General features: G+C 37.7%; 2 protein-coding genes across 2 annotated transcripts; both read right to left on the bottom strand.

Moving 5' to 3' along the window:
- Positions 1-3,304: 3,304 nt before the first annotated feature.
- LOC141629603 (protein FAR1-RELATED SEQUENCE 3-like) lies at positions 3,305-3,936 on the bottom strand. Its single transcript, XM_074442580.1, has 2 exons — positions 3,411-3,936; positions 3,305-3,321 (listed from the first exon to the last, which is right to left on the bottom strand). The coding sequence occupies exons 1-2, from the start codon at positions 3,934-3,936 to the stop codon at positions 3,305-3,307; spliced, it is 543 nt and encodes a 180-aa protein (XP_074298681.1).
- A 9,980-nt stretch (positions 3,937-13,916) lies between these two features.
- On the bottom strand, positions 13,917-14,489 carry LOC141629604 (uncharacterized). Its single transcript, XM_074442581.1, has one exon. It carries the CDS (start codon positions 14,487-14,489, stop codon positions 13,917-13,919), a length of 573 nt encoding a protein of 190 aa, XP_074298682.1.
- Between the last annotated feature and the right edge of the window lie 6,500 nt (positions 14,490-20,989).

Genomic DNA, 20,989 nt, shown 5'->3' on the forward strand with positions numbered 1-20,989 from the left:
TTCACATCTCTTTGTTTCATTCTCTTTGTTTCATTCTCTTTATTTAACCCTCCATACCCGTCTATCCCGAAACTTCAAACTTAATCCATAGTAAATTCCCTCTAAAACCATTATGTCTTCTAATAATTCATCCGATGCATCGTATGAATCTGATGGCTATGAATCTGATGGCTATAAATCTGATGGCTATGAATCTGATGCATCCTTTGATTCAGTAGAAAGTTTCGGACGCCGTTCCGAAATATCGTACGTCAAACCTGTGATGTGCATTCTTCATAATTTGCCAAGCACAAGAGATGGGTTTGGAAAGGAAACTCTCTCATATGATCTTAACAGATTAGTAGAAATTATTCGGGGTGCTGGATTGAATTTAGTTCAAGCTATCCACCCGGCTATTATCGACAATGGGACGTTCAAGGGACATGCAATGATCGAGTTTGGAGGGGGAGATGAACGCAATTGCTTCCTTCAAGCGCGCAAACCGGAGCGCTTTTTATAATAATGAAGCTTCGAGGTGGTGGTTTGAAAACGTTAAACCTCCGTCCGGACCATATTTATGGGTTGCTAATAGAGATGATTTGGGACTGGTCGCATATTTGTATGCGAAGGGGCCTTCCTTTGAGTTCGGGACAATTCCGCTTGCATGGGAGAACGACCCGGTGGATTGGGTTGAAGGTGATAATGATGTTTTCAGTAATATTCGTTTTGAAATCCGCAACTACTTTCCGGATTATTAATTTTATCTTGTACTTTTTTTATAATGTTGGTTATATTTTATTAACTTCAAAGATGGTGATTTGGTTGAAGGTGATAATGATCATTTTACTTTTATTCTATGTATTCATATCCTATGTATTCAATTAGAAAAAGGTCATGACGAGTTGCGGATTTCAAAACAATCCGAAAAGGTAATATGAGGCACTTACAGAATAGAAGATGTACTTAGGCATTTTCTATTTAGAGTCCCTATCTTGTTTGAAGGTAATAAATGTGATTTATATATTGTCATTCACACGGTAAGATTCATGAAATAATGTTTAAATTGTGTCATTCACAAAATAAGACCGCTTAGCCAGTTGTCCGTTCCTTTCTAATAAGATTACGTATCTTCCTAATAATCGCGAAAATTAGACCCAAGGATTCACAAATTAATACCAACAAATAAGATTTCCAGGTCTTTTGTACATATTAAGATTTAAGATTCATAAAACAACCTCTTACATTCACAATGTAACCTCTCGGATTCACAAAAATAAGATAAACAAATAAGATGTCCATATTTTTGGAAACGAATAAATAATATGTTGCCAAACTAAAAGTCTGCTCCTTTCAACATTGTCAGTGTCTTCTTCAATCATCATATCTATTTCTCAAGGCTTAAGAAGACTCTTTCCTTCATTATTCATCCTCATCCCCTTCCTCTTCTACTTCTTCGTCCGCTAGCTCTCCCTACGCAAAAGACACAGCTGGAATTAGAAAGATGTTTACAAACATTAAATGTACAATAATAAAAGTGAGGAATTATATCAGGTACTACATACAATCAGTCTCATTTCCGTGATTCACAAATAAAGATATGTGATTCACATAACAAGACCCAGGATTCACAAATTAAGACTTGGGATTCACAAAGCAACCTCTGGGATTCTCAAAATAAGATAAAAGAGATAAATAAAATACTTGATTAATATCGATGTAGTTGCGTAGATGAATGCAAACCTGGTTCACTGGAGGAAGGTCTGCAAAATCATATGGACAATTCCTTTTGTCGTGGTTGCCCTTGCGCTTACAGTTAGCACACAACCTTTTTGCTTTTTCCGCCTTCTTGATTGCCTTATTTTTCTTGCTCACCAACCGTTTACCATGACCTTTGTTCCTAGACACATTAGGCGGTAAGATGTTGGTTTCTTCCGGAACCTTGCAGCCCAGTAGAAGCTCAATCTGTTGTTGTTTTGTCAACGGTTGAGTGTTTCCCTCTAGTTTTGTCCTGAATTCCTTGATTAACTTGGCAAACTCTCTCACATCCGACTCTTCTTTCCTTTTGAGCATACCAACAGTTAACTGAATCTCAGACCACACCACGACATTCCAATCTATTTTGTACTGGTATTGTTGTATTTCTCTAATGATTCCCATTCCAATCATAAACGTCACTTTTGAGTGCATTCTTGCTCCACCTTTGCAAAATATATTTATCAGGTATGTCCTTAAACTTTCCCGAACAAACCCAAATGATGTGACTGCATAAAATACCTCTCCTTTCAAACAGTTTACATGTGCACCTTACATCATTCGTGCTTCTACCGCACTCAACCGCAAATTTTAGTCCTTTCTTTGCATCCTCAACTAACGACACTTCAAAGTTTCACACAGGATCTCGGCGGAGTGTATCCAACCAAACTGCAGGTATTTATTGAAAGCTTCACCTGGTTTTGGAACTCGTAGAACATCGCATGGGTATAGCTTCTCACTGCTTGTGTCTCCCATTTTGACCCATACAAAGTGTTTCGTGGATTGAATTCGCATTCTCCTCTTCACGGAGCTTCAAAGCAGTGCATTTGGTGGTCGTGGCGCTTTCATAGCGCACCAAGAACTCGATTAATGTCCCGTATTTGTTTTCAAACCGCTTAAAGAAACTATTAGCACTCTCTGACCTTTGTGTAGTTCGTAGTAAACCGCCCATTGGCACATTTCTGAAATAAGCGGGTATCCATGTGTCTATATCGAACTTCCCATTCAACCACGTATTGTCTTCCAAGGAGAAATCGTTCATGACTTTAAGCCACTTCTCTTCAAATTCCCCGGGCTCCAGGTCATCATCCCATACAACACCGTTCAGACGGGTTAAAAAGTCGGTATCTCTACAAATTTTACTCCCAACCTTGTCGGTTATTTTCTTCATGATGTGCCACATGCAAAACCGATGTTTCATTTGTTTTGAACTTAGGTGCAATGAACAAAATCAAATTATCGACCGTCACCATCATTTTATAATAACTAAATTCACGCAGTTTCACATAACAAAGTCATACGATGCACTATTATGTAAATCTCAAGTCTTATCCTCAGATTCGGACTATACATCATATAGCTTATTTTGTGAATCCTATAGCTTATTTTGTAAATCTGGGGGGTTATTTTGTGAATCTCATGTCTTAGCCTCGGATTCAGACTATATAAATTTTGTGCCTTATTCGCGATATAAGTACGTGAAACATATGTTTCACAAATTCATGATCTAGTTTCGCATAATAAGCACTACGATTCACATAAACAAAAAACCAAACAAATTATTACAACCATTCTATTGTCCAGTGCCAACTAGAATCAACAAAACAAATGTAGGATTCACAATTTAATATGAAGTTTCACAAGTTAATAGGTACGAATTGCAAATTTGATAAACATACCTGGAACTGCTTTAATTATTCCTGGGTCTTCGTCGGTGATTATGTAGTTGGGCTCTTTCCACCCATAGCCGCTTAAACGGTCAAATACCCACATGAATGACTCATCGTTTTCATGTTCTATAAGCGCACATGCAAATGTGATTGACCTTTTATGATGGTCAATGCCCGTGAAAGGCGTGAACGTCATGTTGTACTTGTTTGTACCATAAGTTGGGTCGTATGAAACTCCATCCCCAAACAGAGCATACGCTCTTTGCATGTCACAATTCGCCCGGAAAATCCTTGTCAATGCATTCTTGGAATCTTTTTCATACACAAAGTGGAGCCCTTTTGTTTCAGCTAGGGTGTCTAAGCGTGATTTGAACATTTCCCCATCATGACTGTTCATTAGACACTTCATTTCCCTCTGAAAATTTTTGAATTGCTTGACTGTTGCCCCGACATTTTGAAAACCACCCAATTGTTGAGTGCATAGTTGGTGTGTTAAGCTAGGACCAACATTTGCTTTTGAATTGCTGACAATCATTTGCATATGAAATTCATTGATATTTTCAGCAAGTTTCTCAAATTCCTTATTTTTCACAACATCAAGCGGGTGATTGTGACCCTCAATAAACACGTCAACCATGTACTTGTTCTCATGGAACTTGAACTTTATCATTCTTTGGACAGCCCCACCTTCTAATCTTTGTTATTCTTGTGGTTGACCCTTTGTTGGAACTCTCTGCCTCTCCTCCACCTTTTTTCACCCTACGTTTAGCAGTTGGTTTGTTCGGTTTGCTCTTTGTACTACCTATTTCTGTTATTTCTGATGCAACGGATTCATCCGCCTTTTCTGCAACACCAGTTAGGGCAGGTCGTCTTTTCTTCTTATTACAGCCTTCCCGATTGCAAACCATGCACTTTGTTCTGATAATATCATCACGAAACCTTTTGCTTGAAGATTTCCTTGATTTAAACCCACAAGCAACGGTGTACGTTTCATAAAACAGCATCGCTGAGTCTAAGTCAATAAATGTTTTCCCAATCGCTGGTGTAAACTTTTCATCAATCCTATTTATCCATTGTTGGCTGCCACTCGGTGTGTAAGTTATAAGAGTAGTAGGTGTGGAAATAGTTGGTACTGTAGGGCTTGTTAACACAGTAGAAGCTTCACCGCAATTAACATTGGAATCAACAACTGAAAATTGTAGATTCACAAAATAAGCCAAAAGTGCAAGATAGGAGATTAACAAATAAAGTTCCACAATATTAGCATATAAGGTTCATAATCTATGCCACAAACCAAGTTTCAGGATCTTATAGTCTATATTTCAATAGATAACCTACTAGATACAAATAATTAGCTCTTATATTCACAAAATAAGCTATCTGATTCGCAAAATAAGGAGAATAGCAAAACAATCTCAAAAAAATAACATCTCAAATTCATAAAAGATTGATGTTTCTTCGGTTCAATTAGTAAGTTTTGCCAAACAGAGCAACATAGGCGATTCACAAATCAAGTTTCACAATATTAGCATCTAAGTTCCTCTGTCACAAGCCAAGTTTCGGGATATTAGTCTATATTTTTCAAAATAACCTCTCAGATGCACAAAATTAGCTCCTAGATTCGCAAATAAACTTCTCAGATTCATAAAACCAGACCAAAATAACGTCTCAAATTCGTAAAATAGGGACAAAACAGAATACCTGTTGCACTAGCACTCTTATCAGAGTCATTTGTAGTATCGGGAGTTAGAAGCGCAACATTAGCGGGAACACTATAATAAGTAGGACGAAATTGATAAATTTCGATCAAATTCAGGATATTATAGCATACATTCACGAAATTACTTCTCCGATTTACAAAATTCACTATTAGATTCACAAAATAACCTCACATATTCACAAAATCAGGATAATAGCGAAAAAAAGGAGATTACCTGTTTCAACAGCAATATTATCACCAGTTACTGTAATGTCTGTAATCTCCATTGAAATTGAAGCTGCAACGTCAATTTGAGCCTTATTAGCTCTTATATTAACATTAACAACTACAGTTTCACGATAATAATGTTTCAAATTAACAAAATAGTAGGAACACCATAATAAGTATGAATACAAGGACAACCATAGATAATACTGATACAAGACAATTAAAGCATTCAATGGTGCGGACTTGTGCAACCTTTTTAATTTGTCATCTTATTTAGTTTTAATCTTACCAGGTTGTATATATTAGTTATTTAAGTTTCACAAAATAACCTTCTAGTTTCACAAACTAGGGTCCAAGATTCACTAACTATAGTGAGATTCGAAAATAAGGCCCAAGATTCAGAAAATAAGGCCCAAGATTCACAAACTAGGGTCTGAGGTTCACAAACTAGGGTCCAAGATTCACAAGCTAGGGTACAAGATTCACCAACTATAAGAAATAAATAAATTGCATCAGTAACGTTTAACAACAGAGATTCAGAAAATAAGGCCCAAGATTCACTAACTATAGGCTGAGATTCACCAAATAAAATCCGAGATTCACTAAATAAAGTATCAGATTATTAGTTCAAATAATTTAAAAAAAAAATGGGTGAAGATTATGAATTCACTTTTAAGAAAAGGTCAGGTTGTATGTATCTAGATATTTTGTTGATTTGTTAAAAACACTTCCATTCCCAAGAAAAGGACATTGAACAATCAGAAAGCATTCAATCAAAAAATTTAATATATGGGTAATGCGAACAGGCAATGTTGACAGTTGTGCCAAATACCAGGCCTATAAATTCCTAATTTCTAAAACATAATAGTATATCCCAATAACCTCTCTTCTCTCTTCTGTAAAACATTTCAAACATCCCTATTGCACACAATGTCTCATTTATTTGTATTTCCCTATACTTGTGTTTTGGCGAATGTTCCAGGTTATATGAATCAAAACGGGAAGTATGTTTGTCCTGACCTCTCTAAATTGGCAGATTGTTTACTGAGCCAAGGTTATGAGATAGAGTCTTTGGTGCCTGTTATCTGCAGGCAGACTTGTCATTTTATGGGATTAGTACTAATCCAATTTGGCACAAATGACAATGGCGCAAATGTGCTTTTAAGTTGCAGGAGAAGTTCGAGCAATTTGGGCGTACTAGATCTGAATGGCTGGCTACCTATTCCCGAGTTCAGGGGCCCTTTCTATGGGTAGCATCAAGGCTTGATTCAAAATATTTTAGCTACACTCCAGTATGTAGAAGAGTCCCATATTCATTTAAATATGCAGGAAGATCACTCGCTGATGCAGATGAACGCTGCACCTATAGCTATATCAATATTGCTCTATGTTCATTGCCTCGAACAAATAGGGGTGATTGATAAACTACACACATATCATTTCTTGTTTAATTTTTCAGCTTTTCAGTTTATTTTATTTTTGAATGTTGTTGTTTTAAGTTTATTTTATTTTTGAATGTTGTCTGCGAAATTTTATGTGATGAAAAATTACAAGATTTTTAAGTTTTCTGAATATTATATTTAGCTCTTATATTCACAAAATAAGCACTCTAATTCACAAAATATACAATGTCAAACAATTTCTGCCACGATCCAAGGTTCAGGATGTTATAGATTCGCAAAATTAGCTCCTATATTCGCAAAATAACCTCTCAGATTCACAAAACCAGAACAGTCTATATTTACAAAATAACCTCTCAGATTCACAAAATTAGCTCCTAGATTTGCAAAATAACCTCTCGATTCACAAAACAGAACAGTTTATATTTTCAAAATATCCTTTCAGATGCACAAAATTAGCTCCTAGATTCGCAAAATAACCTCTTAGATTCACAAAACCAGAACAAAAAAACGTCTCAAATTCATAAAATAGGGACAAAACAGAATACCTGTTGTAATAGCACTATTATCAGGAGTCGTTGCGATGATCGGGAGTTAGACCGCAACATCAGCATAGTAATACCATAATAAGTAGGGCGAAATTGATTATTTTCGATCAAATTTAGGATATTATAGCCTACATTAACGAAATAACTTCTCAGATTTACGAAATAACTTCTTAGATTCACAATATAACCTCACATATTCACAAATTCAGGAGAATAGCAAAACAGCTTCATAAAACAGAGAAAAAAACGGAGATTACCTGTTTTTGCAGATTATCACCGCTATTATTGTAATGTCCGTAATCTCCATTGAAATTAAAGCTGCAACGTCAATTTGAGCCTTATTAATGAATGAATTATAATCAATTAATGAATGAATTAACAAAATCAACAAATTTTACACCGCGAATTCCGAAATTGCTCAATTGCTCAGTTTTGATCGAATTCAAACCCTAAACTAACGAAATACTTCAGTTTTGATCCTTATAAATTTACAAAACAGTTCGATTTTGTTCAAATTTGATCATTATATCATCAATTAATGAACGAAGTTAAGAAAATCAATTTTTCATCAAATAATATGAAATTACCTGGAAATTACCTCGAAATCTTCTAAGAAATCGATTAATTTGATGAATTCGCCTCTTTGATTGTCAGAATTTGATTAATTTGATGAAATCGTCTCACAAATTTGATGATCTTTTAGCTTGTCATTGAAATCGACGCCCCAAATTGAGTGTTTTTGTATAACGTGAAAGCTCATTAGTTTTGGAAGGAAAGAATTTGGGCCTTTTGTTTAGATTAGAGAGAATAAGGTATTTGGGCTTTTGTTTAGTTTAGAGAGAGAAAGTGTTTTGGACCAAATGAAAAGTTTCTTGTTGACCCCTAATTTTCATCCTTGTTTTCAGTCCAACATTACAAAATCAGCCCATCAATGTATAATGCAAATCACCCAAGGTAGTCATTTGGTGAGACCGACCGCCTCGCCATAATGAGGTGCCTCACCGGATCCGGCCTATATATATATATATATATATATATATATATATATATATATATATATATATATATATATATATATATATATATATATATATTTTGTACTCCTACGTAATAGTTTGAGTCCTCGCATAACAAAAATTGATCATCAAAGAAGGAGTCTTAAAATTGATTCAAGCAAGGAGTCTTAAAATTGCTTCAAGCAAGGACTCTTAAATTTGATTTTGATATAAAAAACGTGTAGAAGGGGTAAAATTCATGTTTATCTAGTATTTTTAGCACTATTAACAGCTAATAGTAGTGTATACAACGTAAGATTCTAGTGTTTTTTTTTGCAGTTAATGATTTTTATTATTTTATTTTTATTTTTATCAAATATTTGTTTTAGATTTATGTAGTTCGAATAAGTTGGACTGTCTGTAATCGCTCGAAAAAAACTTCATTTAATAATATAGATAGATACAAGATTTTGTGCCCGTACGTTGCACGGCTTTCTAAATAATGTTTTATTTCTTAACTGAAGTGGTAAAATATGAAATATCTATAACCCGCGCAATCTATAATTAATGGAATTTGTTGGGTCGATGGTTGAAAGTTTGATGCATGCTTCATTTTCTCGCGAGTTTTAATACCGTAGCCCCTAGGTTACACACTAGATCATTAAATACGTTGACTCTAGTTACTTAAAAGTTAAAACAGCAAACACAAACTAAATTTTTTTTTATGCTTTGTAGTTAAAAGTACATTAAGAGTTTAGGATTTTAGTTAGAGTATAATTAACACGTCTTATAGTCTCATATCAACCCAAATTTATGTATTTAGTAAACTATTTATTCAAATCTTTATCTTTTATTTTATATAGTAGGTAAGATATGATATTTTTATAAATAGATAAGATATGATAACTTCTCGTATCAGTTTATGCATTTATCTCAGTAGCGGAACAATTCTTGCGTAGTTGATTGCTCTATATAGGAAATAAATAAAATCAATACCTATTAAAATTGAATGATTGATTGTTCTAAGGAGTCCTAATATTGGCCAAACTCAAACAACCGTCTAAAATTCAAAATCTATCTTTTATAAGTAGTTCAACTTTTCTTCCATATTGTTTTAGTAGATTGATAGGATTTATGTAAAACGAATGCTTATTTTATAAAGTAGGTAATTTTGTAAAACATGGAAGTGCCTCTTGTTGATCACGAAGGAACTCTTTTGAAAAGATATAACTTTTAACATCGTAAAATATGAATTTATAACGACTTTATTAATCATAAATATATAAAAATAGTAAATAATTCTTTAAATACTGACTAACGTAGGAGCGTGAGACATTAATAAAGTATGCCAAACATCCAGGAGCATTGTCACTTCTCATGATACCCTCTTTTAGTTTATCAAGTCTTCTGCACTCAATTGCCATTACCATAGCTTGTTGGTATTTTCCCCAGAAAATGCATTTAGAACACAACACAAATAAGCCTACCAAACATAGATCCATCATATTGATCAAACCATGGGAATCAAACTGACTTTGTTGTCTATCGATTTTTTTGTTTCTGTGATAGTCCCTCCCTCCATCACAACCATTTATTTATCTTTAATTAAAGTATGACTATAATCTGCAAATAAATTAGCAACAATTAGATTTAGTTAAAGAAAATAAACTGTAAATTAAGCAAAACCAACAAAAGATAATGAGCTTTCTTTACAGTAAGTAGATTATACATCTGATGTAGTACATCAGATGTCTCTATTTAGTATGGTCGTTTTACCAAAAGATGGTTATGATCTGAAAGATTATAATGCTTGCGTTTTATTGATTAACCCAATCGGTATATATACAATATAGACTAGGAGATATGATCCTAATTACAAGGGATATTTTCCTAATACAATGCATCTAATATCATAGCAAATAATAACTTATTTACACAAAATTTTTAAACACCCCCTCAGTGGAAGCGGGAGGCTTACGGACGCTGAGACTGTCGCGAAAATTAGTGAAAAGAACACCCGGCAAGCCTTTTGTGAAAATATCAGCAATTTGCGACCTTGAGGGAACATGATGGACACGGACATCACCACGAACTACTTTCTCACGGACAAAGTGAATGTCAAGCTCAATGTACTTCGTCCTTTGATGTTGGACGGGATTACCGGATAGATAAATATTACTGACATTATCACAATAAACAATGGTAGCTTTAGGTAACGGATGGTGAAGTTCTAACAAGAGATTGCGCAACCAGCAAGACTCGAATTCAACGTTAGCGACCCCTCTGTACTCGGCCTCTACACTAGACTTAGACAAAGTAGGTTGGCGTTTCGAAGCCCACGAAACAAGATTTGTCCCGAGAAAGACACAATATCCACTAGTAGAACGACGAGTATCAGGACACCCAGCCCAATCGGCGTCAGTATACGTGGTAAGTGTATCAGTTTTAGACCGATCAAGCCAAAGACCTAATTCAAGCGTGCCTTTTACGTACCTCAGAATCCGTTTCAAAGCGTTCATATGTATGTCCATTGGATTGTGCTTAAAGAGACATACTTGTTGAACCGCATAAGAGATATCCGGACGGGTGAAAGTGAGATACTGTAGCGCACCAGCGAGGCTGCGGTACAAAGACAAGTCGGAGCAGGGCTGGGAAGGGGCCGAACTGAGTTTTGGCTTGGTGTCAACGGGAGTAGAAGAGGGTTTGCACATGGACATACCCGCGCGCTCTAGAATTTCTGCTGCATATTTAGATTGAGACAGAAACATACCCGATGCAAGACGGCAAACCGCAATACCAAGAAAATAACTGAGAGGACCTAGATCCTTCATTGCGAATTCCGAGCTTAATTGAGCAATGAGAGACTTTCGCAAGGCTGTTGATGACGACACAAGGACAATATCATCCACATAAAGAAGTAAAAACGCAACTTCAGACCCATTTTTGTAGATGAATAGAGAATGATCACACTTGCTATTAGTAAAACCCATCGTCAACACGAAATTAGCAAACCGAGTATACCAAGCGCGGGGCGCTTGTTTCAAACCATAAAGTGACTTACGAAGAAAGCAAACATGGTTAGGAAATTTAGGGTCCCTGTACCCGACTGGCTGATGCATATAGACGGTTTCATGAAGATCACCGTGTAAAAATGCATTCTTGACATCAAGCTGGTTAATGTCCCACCCGTGAGCCAGAGCAAGAGAAAGGACCACCCGAATTGTAGCCGACTTAACCACCGGACTAAATGTCTCACCACAATCTATACCAACCTGCTGAATTTTGCCGTCACCTACAAGACGAGCCTTATACCGGTCAAAAGATCCGTCAGAATTAAATTTGTGACGGAAAATCCACATAGACCGAATAACATTCACATGAGATGGACGAGGTATTAAAACCCACGTCTTATTACTAATAAGAGCATTAAATTCGTCATCCATGGCCAATTTCCAATTAGGGTCGTTAAGGGCAGACACAGGGTTACGGGGCAACGGGGAAATAGCAATTGTAGTATGAAGATCAAAAACGGGTTTCGGTTTACGGATGCCATGGTCGCCACGGGTGACTGCTTTCGAACCAGGAGGAATATTGGGGACATTGGAGGAAGTTGGTTGTGAAATTATTTGGTCGAGTGGGGTGGATATGAGGCCTGGAGTAGGCTGGGAAAGGGGCTGGGTTACGGTGGCAGGGGAGGGAGACAAGGTACGGGCAGGAGAGGGAGACATGGTACGGACAGGGGACTGAGTACCGGGTTGGCCACGGGTTGGTGACACGGGTGGAGTGTCGTTGGGAGTTGGTTCAAGGGCACGGTTTAGGTGCTCATGGAGAACCGTAGGGTGAACAACACTCTCAAGAAATTCATAGTCGGGCAAGCGAGATGGGTGTTTTTCATGAAAGGGAAAACGAGACTCATAAAAAACAACATGACTACTTATTTGAATTTTCTTGGTGATAGGGTCATAACATTTGTAGCCACGATGATTTTCCGGATAACCAAGAAACACACTCGGAGTGGACCGAGCTTGAAGCTTGTGAATTTTGGTAGATGGAATGAGTGGGTAACAAAGACAACCGAAGACACGAATATGATCATAGGACGGTAATTTCGAGTAAAGAGCAAAAATAGGGGATTGCATAGCTATTTGTTTGTTTGGAAGAATGTTGAGTAAATATGTGGCCATTTGAAGGGCGTGATGCCAAAAACTTAAAGGAACACTCGAACGAAGCAATAGAGTGCGGATAATATTATTTATGGATCGGATTTTGCGCTCGGCCTTACCATTTTGGGGTGACGTATATGGGCACGAAAAACGAAACGAGGTTCCGTGTTTGGCACACCACGCCCAAAACGGGGCATTGTCAAATTCTTTTCCATTATCGCATTGTATTGCTTTTATATTACGTTCAAATTGGGTTTTAATAAATTTTCGAAAAGTAACAAAAATGTCATAGACTTTAGATTTGTGAGACAAAGGAAAGGTCCAAACATAATTGGTAAAATCATCTAATAAAACCAAATAAAATCGGTGACCCGAAGAGCTTGGAACGGGAGACGTCCAAAGATCACAATGAATGATATCAAACGGTAATATAGTACGAGTAGTTGAAGCAAAAAATGGTTGTTTAATCGTTTTTCCAATAGAACAAGTAGGGCAAACTAAAGGTACTTTATTCGAATTACACGGAATACAATTTTTAAGACGTAATGAATTAAAAACTGGAGCTCCGAGATGGCCTAATATGTCATGCCAAAGAGAAGGAGAAATTGCGGTAAAAGCAGCTGGAATTTTTGGGTCGGTCAAGGTAATTGGGTAGAGCTCGCCACGACTATTACACCTCATGAGACGCGTCCCCGTCTTGTAATCCTTCACACAAAAACCAAAAGGGTCAAATTCTACGGCGAACGAATTATCTTTAGTAAATTTTCGGACAGATACTAAGTTTTTGACTATTTGAGGTACATGTATGACATTTTTAAGATGGAGAGGGGGGTGCGGTTTTTCTAGAGTTGCGTGCCCAAGACCACTAATAAGGATAGATTGACCATTGCCAACTATTATACCATTATTAATGCTCGAATTAACATAAGACGAGAGTTTACCTGCATCCGATGTCATATGAGATGTAGCGCCAGTATCCATGAACCAACGTGGATCAGGAGGGTTCAAACCAAGAGTATACATTGCTTGCTCGATATCCGTCGCCGTAGGCTGATTTTCAGCCGAGTAAGCTTGGGGTCTTGGAGTGAACGGGGGTCGTGGACTAGGCTGCCTCGGCCAAGTGCCATATCCTTGAGTTGGATAGGGGCACGGAGGATAGGTCCAACCCGAAGGAGCCCAAGGCCAGCCGCCATAGCCACCCCACGGTGCAGAAACAGGAGCTCCACCAGAACCCGTGCTACCTCCAGAGTTCGACTCATTTTGCTTTCCACCCTTGCCCTTGTTATTACCCTTCTTCTTGTTGTTCCCATTCTTATTCCCATTAGATTTATTTGACGAAACAGGAGGCTTACCAAGAATCGATTGAGATGATGAACTAGAGCCATCATCATGGTTTTTAACATACAGTGCAGAGGATGAAGATGCAGCAGCCTTCGCAATACGCGCCTCTTCCAACGTGAGCATCGACGGAGCACGGTAAAACTACGGTAGGGGTTCCTTTTGGCGAATGATAGTGCCTACGTTTTGATAGGCAGAGGTGAGACCCGATACAAGTTGGAGAACCAGGCGATTGTTAGTGACCGGAGCACCAACGTTCTTCAATTGATCGGAGAGACTCTTGAGCCGTTGACAGTATGCCGAGATAGAGGCTAAATCCGCCATAGAAGTGGCAGAAAATTCCTGTTCCAGCGTAACCGCACGGCTGTGTTGGTTATCTTGAAAAATGTCTTCAATCCGTCGCCAACATTCCATAGCGGTGGAATCGGATTCAACGATAGTTTCAAGTAATTCCGTAGAAACCGTCGCATAGATCCATTGAAGGACCATCGCATCGACTGTCTCCCATAGCTCTTTCTCATCGTCCGTGACAGGAGGAGCGGGTTTCCCTGAATTCGGGGTGATGATATGATGAAGCACACGAGTGGATTTCGCGTGATTCATGAAAAGAGCGACCCAAAGAGGATATTGATCATTATCCATACCAAGGGTAACGGTGACATGGTTGCGAATCTGCGTGACGGCGAGAGCGGGATGATACTGGTTTTTCTTCGACATGGCTATTTTTGTGATGAGAGGTCGGGAGGGGAGATGCAGCCGCGATGAAGAAAACTAGGGTAGCGGAAGCGATTTGTGAGATCGATTTTAACCTAGGAAGCTGATACCATGAAAGATTGTAATGCTTGCGTTTTATTGATTAACCCAATCGGTATATATACAATATAGACTAGGAGATATGATCCTAATTACAAGGGATATTTTCCTAATACAATGTATCTAATATCTTAGCAAATAATAACTTATGTACACAATATTCTAACATGATCCTGCCCGGATAAGTATCGGATAAATATGTTTAGTATACTGTAAATGTATAGTATAGATGTATGTCATTGTAATTTGTTGTAATTTCGTGGACTGTCAATTTAAAGTGAATTTGCGACATCTCATCAAGCATGGAATATGTTCGATAGCTGCTGATGCACCAACGTTTAGGCAACCATGACCACTTAGCCATAAGTTGACAGTGCACGGATATAAATACGTATCATATGATGGATACCTATAACAATGTGCCCATATTTTAAATTTATGGGCACAACTTTTTTCAAACATAATACTAATAATGTGCCCATGTAGATTGAAAGTGTCCATGGTCATTCTGTGTTGAGGTTTTAAGGTTCCACTTGATTGTTAGGCGGATAAGATTGATGTTTTTATACAAGGTTTGGTTGAATTTCTAACAGATTAATTGTGCTAGCTCCTTGTGAGTTATGTTAAAATGTTTGGGACACTTGCTATTTTGCTAACATATGAGTATAGAATAAAGTTAGCACGGTCAGTTATATAGTATTCATATAGTGTATCATAATACCAGACATTATCTACACTATTTGGATTAGTGTCTAAGTTCTCGTGTTTCAGTTAGAGAAGTAAGTTGAAGATATGGATGAAAGGTGATGGAGAAATGAAGGACCTACAAACGAAGGATTCAATGATGAACAAAGCGCGGACGAAGATGAAGAGTTAAAAGTTTTTTATTATATTTTAGTTGGGTAACACCTTGACATGAACTGCATACTTCGAGTTGTAATTTATTTTCGAAACACCTTTTATGCCTATTGTAGGGACCATCGCTTCAGGTTTACACATTTGTGATATCTTAATTATATTGCTTACCAATGTGTAAATCTATTAAGTTTTTACGTATAATTTTTGAAAGAAAAATGGAAAGTTATTTACATGGAAAAGTTAATTGTTAATTTATAAGTCCGCAGTTTGTCAATTAAGTTTGTGAGATTTCAACAGTTAATCGTCAACTATTTTTCTAAAGGCTAATAAGTTAAAAAGTAACTCGCAAAACTGTATATATGCAGGTTCGTATTCGAGAAAAAATAGGTTGTATACAGTCCTGCATTATTGGCAAACTTTTTAGCCTTTAGGCTAAAAAGTTTGCCAAGCCTTCTCACTATACAACCTATTGTGCAGGTTCGTATTCGAGAAAAAATTACGTTTGTGTTCCGCAGCTTAAATCGCGAGCTCAAGTATTTCTAAGATTACGAAAATTAACAAAGTAACTCGCAAAACTGTATATATGCTATCAAAGTAGAATAATTTACTAAGTCGGTGTCTTTGGGAAGGAGGCCTAATTATAAGATGATAGTAACCGTTAATGAAAGAAGTAGCAAAAAAAACCAATGCAATTGCACCATTTATCCCAGTACCAATCACATTAGATCCGCTAGGGCAAAGTATGACACGTTTCCCTATATGTACAAGAAAAGCGAGGCCACCCGATGGAGTATGTATCAAAAGACGTATTAAGAATCGTGGTTTAGCTAGCCGTCTAGCACATTATGTGATACTTCAAATGTTTTGAGTTATTGCTGTGACATCTTTTGATAAGTTGGTGTAGTTGATAATAGTGAATGGTTAATTGTGTTATCATAAGTTGGAATGGTGCTCAGTTGTGTGGATGTTTATACATGTTGTTATAGTATTTCTGGGCAAACTACGGGATGAAATTCATTTTAAGAGGGGAAGACTGTAATACCCCGTAAATTAATACTAATATTTATAAGAATAAATAATATAACTCAAATAATTAATGACATTTATAATAATAATTGCAAATAAGACGTTAATTAAATAATTAATTAAGTAACAAGTCGGGAATTGGACTTAGCTGGTAATAAGGCCTTGGGCATTGTGTTATAGATAAGTGGACCGATTTTATTGGCCTAGTATGAGTATTGGTCGGGAATTGTATCGGGATTTAATAATAATAATAATAATAATAATAATAATAATAATAATAATAATAATAATAATAATAATAATAATAATAATAATAATAATAATAATAATAATAATAATAAAAATAATAATAATAATAATAATAATAGTAATAATAGTAATTCCCATAGTAATTATAATAAGGCAATAGTTTCCTAATTGGTATCTTATACTCTCTAAACTTAGACTATAAATACAAAGGTAATCTAAAAAATAATTCATAAAAATAGAAGAAGGAGATTTGAGAGACGGAAAGAGCAATTAAGCGATAAAGGTAAGATCGTCGTAATTTATGTCTATATCGTCTTAGTCAATTAATCTATCGTTTATACACTGTATAGACTATCATGAACAGTGTCGTTGACCTTAGTAGCTACCTTTGACCGTCGTGATTCCAGTAGGACCAACCGTGACCAGTGTTGACCACCGTGGGTGGCGGAATTGGTGTCTAAAGGGGCGGTTGTCGCGGGGTTTAAGACGGAATTAGTACCTTGTGTGTTTTTCGACTTGACCTGGAACTTGGGTGGTTGGTATTGTCTGCGGTGGTCGGTGGGCGGTCCTAGAGGTGGTGTCGGGGTGGTTGCAGGTGGTGGTTGGTACGGTGGTTGTCGGTTGTGGTGGTTGTTTGAGTGTTTATGCTATAAATTGAATTATGGGTGTTGTGTTTGGGTCGTGGGTTGTCGTGGTAGGTCATGGCAGGTGGTAGGACCACCATGGGTTAAGGGAGACCATGGTGGTGGCCACGGGCTGTCACCGTGGTGGTAGGGTGGTGGGTGTGTATGTTTGTGTTGGTTTGTGTCAGGTTTTGAAGGGGCTGTTTAGGGCGTCAGTTTGTGGGGTGTTGCTGGCGATATGGCCGGTGGTTAGGGTGTGTGTGGGGAAGTTGGGTTACTGGCTGGTGTAGATACCCAGTATCTGTTGAATCCTCAACAAACACCCAATGATTATCGAACTACAACATGCTTAGGAATCGCTAATTTTAATCGACAGTTTGTATAACTATACGTCGGAAAACTCAAACGATGTCGAAAACAAAACATTTTCAAAACTTTTCAAAAGTACCTTGAGTGTTTTATGCACGACGACGGGGTCGCAATGACACTAACTAGAGTCAAAACCGACACTGGATCAAAAACTGACTCAAAATTCGAATCTCGACTCCAACAACGAGTCAAACCGAGTCAAACACAAATAACAAACATCACAAAGCTTCCATGTTAAGTATACCCGGTATACTTGAATGGTCAAGTACAACAATCATGACATCCAAAACCTAGGATAGAACAAATCATGATTTCAAGTGCGTGATAGTTGATACGTGCATATTGTATAGTCTTTTTAGCCTATTTTAGCACGTATTTCTATGCATTTATGTACTGTTTATATAGTATTATGCTCCGAATTGGCTACTTTGGTTCGTTTTGTCCGTTTTGTAGAAATGAACGCGAAAGTAGTGGAATCGTACCACTTTTCGTCCTTTTTGCATGCATTTAGAGGAGACGGGATTTTCCAGAGTGAGATACTACATTGGAATGCGTGAAGGCACGGTTTACGAGGCAGTCGGTGACGAGATTGGGGTGATTTGAAGGAAGAAGACTCGATCGAGTAGTTTTACCACTCGATCGAGTGGTTTTTATGGCCTCAGTTGATCGATCGAGTAATTATTTACTCGATCCAAAAGTGCTGAAAAGAGAGTTACTCGATCGAGTAACTATTCTACTCGATCGAGTAGATTATCCTGAGTTTTGCTCGATCAAGTGGATTTATTCTACTCGATCGAGTGATTTAGCTCGGCGTGGGATTTAATTAGCCCGTGAGTGTGTTTTAGTTGTTGGACTTAGTTTGTTTTCTATTTAAACTTGCGTTAACTAGGTCATTCATTATCTTTTTATCTATCATTCTAGTTTTCACAGTAAACACATTACGTTGCTTTTCCTTCTCTACTGTAACTTTATTTCTCGAATTATTTCGCTCGGATTTGATTGTTCTTTACGCCGGATTCGCACGATTGTAATCTCTTTCTCCTCTCTTAATAATAATCGATCTTTTGTTTGCTTTAATCCCTTGTTTTGCTTCATTTAATTTCTGCCCTAATTTACTTTTATGCAATTTAATTATAATTTTAATATGTTGAATGCTGGTTATTTATCTGCTGTTAGTTTTGATAGTTTAATTAGCGATATGAGTAGCTAAATCTAATTTATGTTGGGATTAGGGGATCTACGGTAGAAATGTGACGATGTAGTAAATAGTTTAGATGAGTTAATTGTGAGACTCTGTCACCATAGCAATTTAACTGTATTTTTACCGACTTAGTTGAGTGCACGCTTCTGAGTCATCCTTTTAATCTGGCTAAAATTAATCCTGGAACGGAAGAATGGACTAAATAGGCCTGCTATGAATAGTAGACTACCCTGACGAGGACGGAAGTTAAGTTAGTGGTATTTTAGGATAGAAAGTGGACCTGAAGGACCTTTCCATATCCGTCTCGCATTAATTTGTCTAAGTTGTTTACAGTTGAGTCACTGGACTACCGTAGTGAACCGAAATCCTGACATGACCTTTCTCTATTTGATAGTTTAAATCTATTTTCTTGCCTTTACTGCTCTTGTCTTTACTTCTCTTTCCTTTAAACCTTCTAGTTTAGAAAACCAAATTAAACAACCCCCCCATTTGTGACCAAATAGACGAACTTTTACAGATATCTTGCCTCCCTGAGGAGATCGACCTGACTTCCCTAGCTATATAGTTAGTTTATTTTTGATAGGTATACGACAAACGTATCAAATTTTGGCGAATTCGTTTAGGGGAGGCAATTGCCCTATCTGTCTTTGTTTCGTTTATTTTATCTGTCTCAGGGAATTTTTATTCCTTGAGGCAGTTCTTATTTATTTTCTTTCAGTGTTGTTTATGCCCAGGTCAGACAGGTTTGAGTTAGTTTCAACTGATTCAGAGCCAGAGAGACTATTCAGGCATAGACTCCGTCTGCAGAGAAAATCACGAAAGGAAGACTTGAGTACTTTCGAGCCAGAGCTACATCATTCTCTTTTCGCAAAAGACCAGTCTTTAGTAGAAGACATTCCTATTTCTGCCGATCAACAAGTAAAGATGCCGAAACTTTCCAGTCACTCGGTGCCTAAAGCATCCTCAATTCCAAAGGGTTTCAATCTCCAGACTGAGGATGGGAATACATTCGACATCCGTCCTTCCTATATCAATCTGGTGGAAGGAAATCTCTATAGAGGTGTGGCAGGTGAAGACCTGAGGAAGCACATGGAGGTCTTTACAGACTACTGTTCTACTATCCCCGCCACAAATGGGGTAACTCAAGATAAGATTAAGGAGGTTTTGTTTGCTTTCTCTTTGACCGACTCAGCCAGGGAGTGGCTGACTGATTTGGACCGCACAGCTGCAGGAGTTACAGATTGGGAGTCTCTTGCTCTTGCCTTTTACAAGAGATATTTCCCTCCATAGTGCACCAATCAGCCGAGGGCCAAGATTACCAGTTTCAAGCAGGCTCCCGATGAGACTTTATATGAGGCATGGTCCCGATTCAAGAAATTGGTGAGGTCTATTCCTCACCATGGTTTTGACCCATGGTTTATATCTAACCAGTTCTACAATGGGCTGTACGATGACCACATAGCCATACTTGATGCGTCATCTAATGGGAGATTCCAAGAAAATACCGACGATGATAAGGGATGGGCCCTTATTGAAGAGATGGCAAATTACAGTGCTGAGTATGGAAACCCGAGGGATGGTATTAGAACAGTTCATGCAGTCGATAAGCGGTGTGTGGCTCTCGGTGGAAGCCATGAATGCTAGATTTGACAAGTTAGAGTTACATTCTGCTGGGGAGCCTCAGACGGTCCATATGCTTACTAGAGGGGAGACCGTCACATGTGAGAGGTGTGGGAGCAATGATGGTCACACTGCTGTTGGCTGTCTTATGGAGAAGGAACAAGTCCTTGCCTTTCAACAATATAAGCAAGGAGGGGGTTCCTATTACAACAACCAAGGGGCAGTCCATCTCAATTTGAGGTGAACTAGTCAAAATGTGCTCAATCCTACCCCTCCTCCGCACCAGCAACAGCCGTATGTTCCTCCACATAAGAATCAACAAGGCTTTTAGAAACCTCCTTCCTTCCCTCCTCCCAATCACGGAGCATCATCTTCTGGAGAGGTGAGTGAGACTGGTGAGCTAAAGACTATGCTGCAATCTTTTACAAAGCAGTGGCAGTTGAGTGATCAACGGAAAG

The sequence above is a fragment of the Silene latifolia genome, chromosome Y (genome assembly GCF_048544455.1).
Source record: "Silene latifolia isolate original U9 population chromosome Y, ASM4854445v1, whole genome shotgun sequence".
In the NCBI taxonomy this organism is placed as follows: domain Eukaryota; kingdom Viridiplantae; phylum Streptophyta; class Magnoliopsida; order Caryophyllales; family Caryophyllaceae; genus Silene; species Silene latifolia.